This window comes from Armigeres subalbatus, chromosome 3, assembly GCF_024139115.2.
Source record: "Armigeres subalbatus isolate Guangzhou_Male chromosome 3, GZ_Asu_2, whole genome shotgun sequence".
NCBI lineage: Eukaryota > Metazoa > Arthropoda > Insecta > Diptera > Culicidae > Armigeres > Armigeres subalbatus.
In genome coordinates this window covers 119,849,971-119,863,589 of record NC_085141.1, presented here as the reverse complement: position 1 = coordinate 119,863,589, position 13,619 = coordinate 119,849,971, and the positions used below count along the sequence as shown (strand labels likewise).

The following is a 13,619-nucleotide window of genomic DNA, read 5'->3' as shown; positions in this document are numbered from 1 at the left end:
TTTTATTTTACGAGTTTACATTTTGTCTTGGTTTAAAGCTCCTTTACCCTCATCAGCAGCACGAAATGATCTAAACCTGGCAAAAAAATGATAACTTTACGAGATGCTCTCCCTGATCAATCAATAAATGTGTATATGGCTGTGGCTTCAAGATTTGCAAATCATCTATGGTACTTGAGTGAAGAACTAGTCGCTCTGGCTTTTTTCGACCCAGAAATATCTACTGATGAGAGAAAAGAAATGGCACACAATTTAAAATCTTGTAGAGTAGAGTGGGGCAAGAGTACGCACTTAGTTTTCAATCGATCATGTGGCCCTTATGAAGCAAGCTTCTGCATTTCAAATCAGTGTCGATGATTCATATACTCTTCCTTTATGTTACCCAGTGGAAAAAATATTGAAATTATTGAGATTCTTTTAGTAGAACCCTTATTGCAAGACAAGTTAAAACGCACTCTTACCGCCCCGGTGGGGTAAAAGTGGGCATCGGGTGGGTAAGAGTACGCATTTATCCAATCATATACTTAATACTAACACAAATAAGAGTTACTAACATTTAATGGATGTTTAATGAGCATATATTAGGGAATGATTAAAGATTACGTAACTCTTAAAGGGGAGGGGTCCTAAAATGTGCACTTTCATACGAAAAACCATTTTTTATATACAAAAAACTACAGAGGTGAAAATATATATCACGTTTCGCGTGGCGTATACAAAGGCATTTTCCTTAAAGAAAGTCCACCAATCACGTAACGTAAAATTTTGCTATTTCATCACCCTTCCCCCTATCTACACTATTTGTATGAATCCTCTAAAAATTATATGGATCGTCACACATCTCACAACCCCTCCCTTATGAATGTTTCTTTTGATTAAATGAAATTATCATTTAGATGAAATTGTGTTTTCGTACTATGTTTAGGTGTACAACAAGTCTTAATACAATTTCATTATTCCGCTTCAGTGCTTTGTTCGCTAAGTCCTTTCTAACACCGAATTACTTCAACTTATCCTCAAAACTTGTGATAATTTCAAATTCTGTCCTTTTTTTCTTAGTTGTGGATCCTTACGCTTTGCAAGAAGTCTTATTTCGGCTGGAGATACGGGTTTGACATCATCACTTGAAGATTCATATGCGTACTCTTGCCCCACCGGTTCCTGCGTACTTTTACCCCACAGTCCCAAAAATGATTCAAGTAATGGTTTTGACTTCTTGGAAAACCAACCGGATTGGTGTTCTGTACCATAAAGTACTCTATATAATAGGTTATCGAAATGGTATAATGTTCACCTGATTGAACGTATATATGGTAATGAAATACTAGTTGCGGAAATCCAATTATTTTTAGCTAAATGACTAAAAAGTTATCAAACTCCATATCTCCCTTGTTGTTTATTCAAATCGTTTACAATTACACATGATAATAGTTGGCCAGAATACCTGTCAAACTGATGCAGTGCTGCTAGTTTATCTTTTTTTATAACTTCAAAAAATCGAAAACGTACTCTTACCCCACGCGCACTCTTGCCCCACTCTACTCTAAGGGTGATGAAGTAAGAAAAATAAAATTGAAAGTATCTACGATCGATAAGTTGACTTCTTGTACGCTTTCGGATTTTGTTTCTCATAACACGATGATTTTTTTTTTGAAATTTCTGAATATCTGCAAATTTTCTCAAAGAAGATCCTAGTATATGGGATGAATTGGAAGAATTTGTCGAAAGTAGAAATAAAATAAATTCATTTTTGGTAGTGAATGAATGTGCTGAAAGAGGAGTTAAACGAGTTCAAGATTTTTGTGGAAAACTGACAAAAAATGAAGAACAGCTTCAATATCTTCTCAAAGTTGTTCAACAGCATAGACAAAATTTTCCAGGTTGCACTCGCTCTGTTATAAAGGAAGGCCTAGCAGTTGAAATAAATAATTAATATAGGTATAAGTGTTGTTTGTTGATAACTTTGTAGTTTTATACAGTTAATAAATTATGCTATAAACATTAAAACTGGTGTTTGAAAAATATATAACTTATATAATATCCCAGGTCTCTCTGTCTTTCTGTCCTTCTGTCCCTCTGTCTGTAACGATTATATCATATTGTTCTAAAATTAATGCAACGGGCATCACGATGTCCGAAAACAATTCGTTACAAATATTTCATGAATTTTGTCTCCTTAAAACTCATTGGCTTCAGTGGTAAGTCACCCCTCCTCTCTAGCTACACTACTGTACAGAGCACGGAAAGTATTTACCAATCGGATAAAAATTCGCGAGATTGCGTGATAATCATGCATTTAATTACGCTACGACACCGCTCGCGACACCGAATACGCCTGCATCGCCGCTGCAATGGTCGGTGGTACGTTGCACTCATTTTAAACACCCCTGGGGGACACGCTCGACACCCTCGACTTTGGATGCTTATAACTTGGCCAATTTCGAAGGGATTTACATCCGGTCTTCACCAGTCGCTTCCTTATATAAAAAAAGGTTCTACATTTTGTCCATAATAGGAATCCGTCGACTACAGCGCCACCTAGAAGCAAAAAACTGAAACGGTTGCGTTTCTCCATACATTTGGATCACTTTTCCCATACAAACTTTGAGCCATTTGCGCACGCCAACCACTGGACCGAATGAGCTGAAATTTTCAGGGGAGCTTCTGGAACCCCCAAACTGTCATTTAAGGGGCAAGGTTTGAAATTCCAGACTTTTCTCTTTTTCCATATAAGCTTGGGCCACTCTAATGTAATATTTAGGATGTCCTGGGAATGTCGTGTTCATCGTCGTTCAATCCACTTAGCATGTAATCAAGACGAAGTGGCTGCAATCGGTCTTCGAGATGCTTTATTAAGCGTGGCATATTTTTTCTTCTTGTAAATCTGTAAGGAAAAGCAAAGACAAAAGTTGCGCATGAGGATCGTCATCTTAATTTGAAATTAACAGGGAATTCAGCGCACAACTTCATGCACGCTATTAAAGTACCGGATTGGCTGCCGGTTTTTAAATATCAGAATTATAGCACACTGGTAGTACATTCTTTTGATTGAATATTTAAAAAAAATACTTACCTCCTAGTTTCGTGATAAACAATAGTACAGGATTTTCCTTTGGCACTGAATTCTGGTCAGTACTGTACAAGACAGTAACTAATATGGAACAACCTCACAAAAAAGTTGCGATTAATAAATATGTCGGAAGCAGTGCCTGTGGTTGAGCTGGTTTCGTCGCTATACTGTTTTGTTTTCGTTTTTGCTGTCATGCACGAAAAATGGTTTTGACCGTTTTGACAGATAAATAATTTTTAGGTTGAATGAGAGAACTTTTAATTCGTCGTAGGGAACAGAAGAAAAATAACTTTTAAATTGAAAAGTAATTTTGAACTTGGCTTATTTCACTTTCAATTTTCAAACTTTGTATATTTCTCTATATTTCTCATGTTCTAGCAATCGCTAGAACTGGAATGGACTTCCATACCGTTTCCATGTCAATTCCTATACCTTCAACTTGAATATTCTAACAATAATCTGCTAGAATTGGAAATGAACTATAATAAAGCGCGTTTCCAAACATCCAATTAGAAATTCCATCAGTTGCTTTCTCCTATCTATCACATTGGCAGCTCGTTAACCAAGACGGTCCTCTTGAACCTAACCCAAAAATTCCAACAAATTCCGCATGAAATCGTGGCAAGTGCAGAGGTATATTCGGCTTGCAGTGGGCGAGTGATTGCATCATCATTTCCTTCCCCTTCTCTACATTGACTTGCATTCTGACGTGGCAGGCGCGCCAGTATGACCTAACAAATGAGATCACCAGTACTTGTACATTGAAGATGTGAGCTAGTCCCAAGCAAAAACATCTGTTGGTTCCCTGTGCAAGAACAGCTGATCTGGTCTTAATGGAGTAGCAACTACGAGCAGTCAATCAAGCTCAAGCTCAAGCTCAGCTCACGGTAAATATTAGGCTGATAGTAGGTGAAAACCATTCGTGATTTTTTATACTGAGAGCATAATTTGAAATATCGAAAATACCGGTATTTTTCCGTTTCAAAAACCGGTATTTTCGGTATTGCTTTATGGATTGAAACTTTTCGTTTCATCGTTGAAGACAATGACATTTGTCTTCAGCGACTGCTTCCCCGATAGACCTTTTATACATGTTTTTCACTCATACATGAATAATACTGTCAAAACTTGCATTTGACAATGAAAAAATCAGCTAAAAGCTCTATTTTTTGACATCGGTGCACTCACACAAACAATCGACATTAATTGTCAAAAATCAGGGTTACCAACTTTATAACTTTCCCCTTGTCGCCGAGTCTTGCGCTGAGTGCTCGGCGCGGAAACCCAAAGGTGGTAATAAAATTTTGGGCTTTATGCGCAATACTCAAAATTGGCCGATAATACCAGTATTACCAGTTTCGGTACTATCGGTTAGACCTCCTCAATGATCCGGGGGCACCGTGCCTAGTGCAGCGGTTGCGGTGCTTCGAATTGCAGATCGAATATCTCTCCAGCCATCTTCAAGAGACGCTGCGCCTAGCTGCTCTTCCGTTGGGAGTGCCAATTCCAGCTGCTGCACGTAGTCTTGGGCTAGTTTACCGTCTTGTAGCCGCCCAATGTTAAGCCGCGGCGTTCGACTACGACGCGTGTTGTACACCGCCTAAAAGATTGTGACGAATCCCCCTGAAGGAATTTAAGTAGTTGGGGTCGTCACAGTATGTCTGCTCCAGCTGTGCGTAGAACGCTTCTTTCTTGTCGTCGGGTCTCCCTTCGTGTGGGCAGTGCTCGTTGATGATGCTATAGTTGAAGAAACGGCATTTTATCCTCAGCTTGCACATCCTTGCGTTGATTGGCTGCCACCCAATCACACGTTGGCGCATCTTACCCAGCACTATGAAGCCGGTTCCCAGCTCGTTGGTGGTGCAACAGCTTTGGTAGAAGGTAGCGACTAGCAGTTCCATGTTCCAAGCTTCCAATCGTGATCCTTTATTCGTCGCCTAGGTCTTTGCCAATTATATCGAGTCGTATTATCGAGTCTATTATCCCTCGTAATTATTGGTTTTCCGGCCGGTCCTCCGCAAACCTCCTGTCTCGTCGGAGGGCGTCGTGTCAGGTCTGTTTAGCGTCCTACCTAACACCAGGAGTTGGGCTTGTGCCCTTTGAGCCTACTTGTGGATACATGCAGCTTTTTATAGGAATTTTAACAGGGCCCACTGTCAAACCCCACCACATCCTAGGCAAGCCCCACATCTCGCAGATGGCCTGGGGAGGGATCGTCAAGCTCTTGGACATAGACCCTGCTGCCCTGAAGTTTATTATGGAAGATGCAGGCGGGGGTCAAGCTGTCAAATGTTTGTTGCCACCAATTTAGCGAATGCCGACGGCACTAATACTACACCATAGCATATGAAAAATAAACACTGCAGTGAGTGAGAATGCAATAAAACGCACAAAGATATTGATAATGCCAGAAACAACTGTTTCTGTTCAGCACAGAGTTTCTTCTCACAACATAATTATTTATCAGCAAATTTCGCGTAAAGATTAACGTAAAAACACCACATTTTACGGGTTTGGTGCATTTTTGTTCGTTACAATATTTTATTTGATATGTGCTTTCGACACCACTCTCTCTAGTAAAAACGGTAAACAATGCAATACCACGTCAATTCATGATAGTATATGAGCATTTTGACATTGGAGTATAAATTTATGCGCCAAAAAAGAGGGTACTGTCATACTTGCCAAACTCCATATGAAAAAAAATCTGTTGTCACCCCTCTGGGAAGATGCGATTTGAAACTTCAATGGGCACCAGGCTTGGCATTGGTCATGACATTCACTTGTGTATCGCTAGTCAAGTTGAAAGCCGGAATGGGGAACTATCGAAGTTGGTTTTTTCTCGCAAACCGTACGTTAAACCAAACTTCGCTTGGTTGGGTTTAGTGGGCCCGGCGCTCCATCAACCCCGTCAATCCCTGAGTGATAATTTCAGGTGTATGTTTGCAGATTTGCCTTCATCCCTATGGACAGATGTTAAAAAAATAATCGGAATGGCAAGCGCACTTATGGTGCAATAGATTGGGGTTTTATCCAGAAAAAGGAAAATAGGTTCAAATGCAGGATAGACATTTACGGGACTTGCCACTACTCAGGAAACATACGACGTTGGAAATTTTATTCGGCACTTGCGGACCGTGTATCCAGAAGCTGCGTTTAAGAATGCTCTTACCAAAGAATTGGAACCAGTAGCGAAGAAGCAGATAATAGCGAAACGGCCGGTTGCGATCAACGCTCAACAGTACACCGGAGGCTGCCTGAAGTTGACCAATGATCACCACCTACTTTTGCGATGCTTCGAATGGGAAGGTCTGAAGATGTTGCTAGATCTAATTTCAGAAGCCCTGGGAGTATGTGTGAATCGGAGAAAATATAAAAATATTATTGGCCACAGGATCATCTGGATTGATAAACACCAGATTTTTTTCTGCTTACGAAACAACTCTGCCTCGCTCCACGCCCGAGCAGGAGCGACGACCTCGATAACAGAAATTGGTAAGATTTAGCCATAAGAGGCATAAGAGGTAAAATACCAAAAAATAATACCAAAAACTTATATGCAGAATACTTGAGACATACCATGCTTAGGTATTTCAAGACCAAACGAATAATAATTGGTTATGCATTTGGTATTGAAATTCAATTTAATAACTGAGTTTGTTATGGCTTAAGTATTGTGCATATTAGTTTTTGGTATTATTCCTTTGGTATTTTACCTCTTATGCAGGGCTAGTTCATAACAGAGTATGGTATCAATAACAGAATTAAGTATTATTGAGCCAATTTCTACTGCTCGGGCGGTCGCCACATTCTAGGAATCGACGCTCAGTTCTCGATGGGAAATTAAATAGTGACCCGTACGTTAGGTAAAGCCTAGTTTATCAAATCTGTTTCGTATTTTTGGGTAAATTTATAATAAATTCTTCAAAATAAAGATTGAAATGAATCCAGGCAAACTATTTTTTTTTAAACAATGTGCTCGAAGTGCTGAAGCGATACGATCTATCCTCGGATCAAGTGTTGTCAATAGCGTCGGATAACGGTAAGAGCATGATTGCCCCCGCAAAACAGCTCCAACGGCAATATGCCCAAAACGGCGATGAAAGATATTTTTGATCATGGAAAGCAGCATTCAGAAGAATTTGAAAAAAAGAGGAGGAGCTTCTCGAAAATATATCGCATGAGTTGTGTGACTGAGCAGTTTAACATAATACGGTGCTCGGTCCATACACTTCAATTGGTCATAAATGACGTTGTTTCAAACACGGATAGCAATATAAAGAAAATAATCGAAATTGCAAACAGATGAAAAAATCACATATAAATATTTTGTTGATCTCAATGGAGCTTCTTATGGCCGATGCCCACGCAACGTTTTTTCAACGCTGCGTGCACGTGGCGTTGAAAAAACGCAGGTGTGCATTAGGGATCCTACATTCAGAGATATGCGAAAGCGGCCATCTTGAGCCAATCGAGCATTGAGAGCTGTCAGAATCTGAGCCAAATGAGCATTGTTATTTTTACGGATGGAAAGGTATTGCGATTGTAATGAAAAAGATTTTACGAAAAGTTTTGTCGAATAAACAATTTGTTTTACATTGGCAAGTTGAAGTATAAGAAAATTATTTTGAGCTTTTTAGTGGAATGTCTTCACTTGTCATAAGACGAGTTAATACAATCCCATTGAATTCCACCACTTAATTGTATCTTGACAGATACGTATTTCGACCTCAAATGTAAGGCCGTCTTCAGTGTCTCGTACTTGTCGAGTCGAGTCAAGTACGAGACACTGAAGACGGCCTTACATTTGAGGTCGAAATACGTATCTGTCAAGATACAATTCTAGAGTGCTTTGAGAATAGGTCGTATGTGCAAAAGAGAGCCTCTCTTCGGTTACATTCTCTTTCGATTATTACAAAGCTATACACAAATTTATGTTGGATTTTTTGGCAGATATCTAAAGACAATAACTTTGTCTAGCGTGCTAAAGTGAAAATGTAGCAGAAAATGCTAAACTTGCCGATCTATTAGCGAAAGAGAGCGTGAACAAAGAGAATCTCTCTTTTGCACATACGACCTATTCTCAAAGCAATCTAGAATTAAGTGGTGGAATTCAATGGGATTGTACAAACTCGTCTTATGACAAGTGAAGTTGAAGTAGTCTAGTTTATGCATGGTACTTTGTTCATTTGTATTGCCCTTTTCTTTTAGTGATAATGCACTGTTGGAACGTTGGACGTCAAATGTACTTGTACAATTATTACACAAAGGGATGCAAAATCAATGTATGACATACAACTATGTAGTATGATTGAACTTTAATATTACATTGGTGAAAAAACACTACGTGGGAATCAGGAAAGTTGGAAACATATCGAATTTTAATCCATATGTATTTTTCAAAACGCGCCGTTGCGCTAATCATTGTATTTACTATCGCTAATCATTGTACTACCGCACGATCGCATATTTGTAACATATGCATTTTTCCTTTCTCGTACAACAAAGTTGTACCGAAAGGCTATATGATTGCTAAAAAACTTGATAAAAGGCCCGGAGACCCATAGTGTTATATACCGATCGATTCAACTCGACAAACTGAGGTGACGTCTGTTTTTTGTGTATGTGTGTGTATGTGTACAAATTTTGTAGGCACACTTTTTAGAACTTAGAATTATCCGATTTACTCGCAACAAGTTGCATTCGAATTGTTTGCTATTGGAAATGGGCCCGATCATTGCTTTTCGGAATTATTGAAAAAAATTGTTTTTCGCCAAAGGTCCCCCTTGAAAATTCAAAGAACAATTTTTTTTGAATGGTGGCAAGGCAAAAATATTAAAAATGATCGAAAAAATGTGATCTATTCCCCCAAAGAGCTTTTTTGACCTTTCTAATGTGATTTTTTTAAATATATTTTATAATGCACGAGAAAGGCATCATCACTGCTAGGTGGATTAATCTGGGTTTTTATATAAGGAAGCGACTGGTGAAGACCGGATGTAAATCCCTTTGAAATTGGCCAAGTTATAAGCATCCAAAGTCGAGGGTGTCCCAGGGGTGTTTAAAATGAGAGCAACGTACGACGATGGAGGCGTATTCGGTGCCGTGCGAAATTGAATGCATGATTATCACGTAATCTCGCGAATTTTTATTCGATTGGTAAATGCTTTCCGTACTCTGTAATACACGAAATAACTTGTCATAAGACGAGTTTCTACAATCCCATTGAATTCCACCAGTTAATTGTATCTTGACAGATACGTATTTCGACCTCAACAGCGTATAATAATTTATTTATTTATTTATTTATTTATTTATTCTTCAAATCAACAGGCTGGTGAAGCCCCAATGATGTTTAATATAATATGTAGTGTAAACTAACATAACACTGTTTGGAAATAATACTTTTTAGCAATTTAACATAGAATACAAAGCAACAATTATAGGCGAACATATAAGAAGTAACACATAACAAGGTTAATTTTCACGGAATCAGTAATTACGGGATGGTCGCCAGGTTTCATTGAGACGATTCTTGAACTCACGACAGTAAATTCCCTTCGGCCAGCTGTATTCAATTGGTGTTGAATGCTTTGTCTTTACAATGACTTTGTACGACACGTAATCCAGTGACGACTTTTCCTTCCATGGCGAGATTAAACATTTGAGCGAAATAACATCATCCACTCCAATTGTTTCATGTATCATCAGGCTTACTTCTTCTGTCACGTCGTTGGCTATGTTCGAAACAAACAGCGATTTACAACACCCTGGATCGTCATGAACATTTGGTGCAATCCTTGAAGACGTTAGCAACGATGAACTATCTCGCACAGCATAACAAGTACTTGCATCCACATTTTTATTAACAGTATGCGAAGATGGGCTGATGACTTCGAAGCGTTGAACAAGTGTATCCAATGATGATTGTATTTGATTGATATCCAGCTTAATGCGGTTCATATCTTTTTCGTTAGATTCTTTGGGAGCTTTCATATGCATAGGTACTTATCTAGTTACGTTTACTACGGTTCTTACTTCTACTCGCTTGTTGCGCTTAACGCTTAGCGCAACAAGCGAGTAGAAGTAAGAACCGTAGTAAATGTAACTAGATAAGTACCTAGATAAATTATTATACCTACGCATAGTATAAATAGTGTAAGCTGCGATCATTTTCTTCAAGTCGAATGTCAAGTCCTGCAAGAAAAATGTGCTTCTTGCTTTTGTGAAGTGATATTTGATCGTGCAAGTGGAATACATAAAATGGATTCAAAATCTAAGGACTTGTTGTCCCAATTGAAAGTTTTAAAGGTGTAAAGTTGCCTTCAAACGGTGATGTGCTTGGTCGGATGCGCTTCATAATGGAAAATCAACACTTGAGTATAAAACCAGCTGCTAAAACTGTAGTAACTGAACTTTAAATTCTTTGGGAGAAATATAGAATTCCTCTAATTGTAGTGTTGAATGCTGTTGTTAAGCTCCTAACATTATTTAACAAAATGCGAGAAATTATCAAAAAATCTTCTCACGCAGGAGATAAACAGAAAGAGCAAGAGTCTACTTTCATTAATAATGGATCGATTGTTTGACATTGCTCGACGAAATGCATTAAATTTGATTAAAAACGATAAGGATAAACAGTTCCTTATTCTGCAAAGGGAAGTTGGAAGGCCTGGATCTGCCTTTGCGAGAGCTAAAAAAGGCAAAATCGAAGAAGAACCAACAACGGAACCAGAGCCTTCCTTGGAATCTCAATCAGCTACCAGCGTTTTTACTATTGATGGAGGAGGTAAGAATATAATCAAATAAGATGGAAACTTCTACTATATGTCAATATTTTTATGTCTTGCTTCCAGATGAGAAACCCTCCACTAGTAGAGCGTTTTCCGAGCGAAGTAAATCAAAAATAATGACTCCTATACTAGCTGCCACCCTAGACCGTATTGGACTAAGCGACCGAAATGCATTGTATGCTATTTCTGCAGTTTTAACAAGTGCTGGACTAAACTTAGGTAAGTTCTCCTTAACAGTACTTTTATTGTGTTGTTCTTTCTCCTTGAGTTTAATTTTATTATATTGATAGTATCTTGTAACTAAAACAAAATCTTTATCAACTTTATCAATTTTTCAGAGGATTATACCGTTAGCAGACAAACAATCTCAAGGGCCCGTGCAGAATATCGCCAAGAGATTGCTCAAAATATCCAAAGCAATTTTGATCTAAATGGACCACTTGTTGTACATTGGGATGAAAAGCTGCTTCACGATCTCACAGGTAATATATTTGAATATTTTTTATAGCATTGAAATGTGTTATTCTGTGTTATGATTTTTGGATATCTTCTAACTAAGCATAATTTGAAGTAATCGATAGGAGTTTTTGTTATTTAAAATTTCTTTACTACAATTTTAGATTACATTTGGTAATATTTGTATTTTTTTCAAAGAAGCTATTTGTAACATATTTTTAACTTTTTTTTAAAGAATCTATCTGATTTTTTTTTCTTTTCAGGTACTGACAAAGTAGAAAGATTGCCAGTTTTGGTATCTTCTGGAGCAAATGTTCAGCTGCTTGGAGTCCCAAAATTGTCTTCTGGAACTGGTGAAAGACAGGCAAACGAAGTTTGCAAATTGATGAATGCATGGGAACTAAGCGATCGCATCTGTGCAATGGGATTTGATACAACAGGAATCAAAATAGGCGCTTGTACCCTAATCGAGAAGCGGATTGGCAGAGATCTTTTATGGCTGGCGTGTAGGCATCATATTGCCGAAGTTTTGATGACAGCAGCTTAGGAAAAACTATTTCCTTCAAAAGGCCCTTCTTCAAGTATTTTTATAAAATTTAAATCGGCATGGCCTTCTTCTTCTTCTTATTGGCATTACATCCCCACACTGGGACAGAGCCGCCTCGCAGCTTAGTGTTCATTAAGCACTTCCACAGTTATTAACTGCGAGGTTTCTAAGCCAAGTTACCATTTTGCATTCGTATATCATGAGGCTAAAACGATGATACTTCTATGCCCAGGGAAGTCGAGATAATTTCCAATCCGAAAATTGCCTAGACCGGCACCGGGAATCGAACCCAGCCACCCTCAGCATGGTCTTGCTTTGTAGCCGCGCGTCTTACCGCACGGCTAAGGAGGGCCCCTACTATGGATCAATCCTTTGATGAAAATATGGTAGACGAAAACATTATTGAGATCCTTGGTGATGAAACTCAACATTTGATTGAATTTTTGAAAAACCAACTCAATATTCAAAAGCAACGACAAGACTATAAAGAGTTGCTAAATTTATCTTTAGCATTTCTTGGTGTGAAAAGAATTAAATTTTCACCACCAGCAGCACATAGCAATGCCAGATGGATGGCGAAAGCAATATATTGTCTTAAAATATGGCTGTTTAGAGGCCAATTTGACATGACCGACGATGAAAGGCGAAAAATTCCAGTAATGTGTGCTTTTATTTTACGAGTTTACATTTGGTCTTGGTTTAAAGCTCCTTTACCCTCATCAGCAGCACGAAATGATCTAAACCTGGCTAAAAAATGATAACTTTACGAGATGCTCTCCCTGATCAATCAATAAATGTGTATATGGCTGTGGCTTCAAGATTTGCAAATCATCTATGGTACTTGAGTGAAGAACTAGTCGCTCTGGCTTTTTTCGACCCAGAAATATCTACTGATGAGAGAAAAGAAATGGCACACAATTTAAAATCTTGTAGAGTAGAGTGGGGCAAGAGTACGCACTTAGTTTTCAATCGATCATGTGGCCCTTATGAAGCAAGCTTCTGCATTTCAAATCAGTGTCGATGATTCATATACTCTTCCTTTATGTTACCCAGTGGAAAAAATATTGAAATTATTGAGATTCTTTTTAGTAGAACCCTTATTGCAAGACAAGTTAAAAACGCACTCTTACCCCACCGGTGGGGTAAAAGTGCGCATCGGGTGGGTAAGAGTACGCATTTATCCAATCATATACTTAATATTAACACAAATAAGAGTTAATAACATTTAATTGATGTTTAATGAGCATATATTAGGGAATGATTAAAGATTACGTAACTCTTAAAGGGGGAGGGGGTCCTAAAAATGTGCACTTTCATACGAAAAACCATTTTTTTTATATACAAAAAACAACAGAGGTGAAAATATATATCACGTTTCGCGTGGCGTATACAAAGGCATTTTCCTTAAAGAAAGTCCACCAATCACGTAACGTAAAATTTTGCTATTTCATCACCTTTCCCCCTATCTACACTATTTGTATGAATCCTCTAAAAATTATATGGATCGTCACACATCTCACAACCCCTCCCTTATGAATGTTTCTTTTGATTAAATGAAATTATCATTTAGATGAAATTGTGTTTTCGTACTATGTTTAGGTGTACAACAAGTCTTAATACAATTTCATTATTCCGCTTCAGTGCTTTGTTCGCTAAGTCCTTTCTAACACCGAATTACTTCAACTTATCCTCAAAACTTTTGGTAATTTCAAATTTTGTCCTTTTTTTCTTAGTTGTGGATCTTTACGCTTTA

The 13,619-nt window shown here is 38.2% G+C and overlaps 2 protein-coding genes across 2 annotated transcripts in view; one reads left to right on the top strand and one right to left on the bottom strand.

Moving 5' to 3' along the window:
• The window catches only part of LOC134223840 (uncharacterized), a 532,543-nt gene that overhangs the window by 471,722 nt on the left and 47,202 nt on the right, over positions 1-13,619 (bottom strand). The window lies entirely within an intron of this gene.
• On the top strand, positions 10,643-11,866 carry LOC134221932 (uncharacterized). Its single transcript, XM_062701096.1, has 4 exons — positions 10,643-10,859; positions 10,927-11,082; positions 11,202-11,345; positions 11,583-11,866. The coding sequence occupies exons 1-4, from the start codon at positions 10,643-10,645 to the stop codon at positions 11,864-11,866; spliced, it is 801 nt and encodes a 266-aa protein (XP_062557080.1).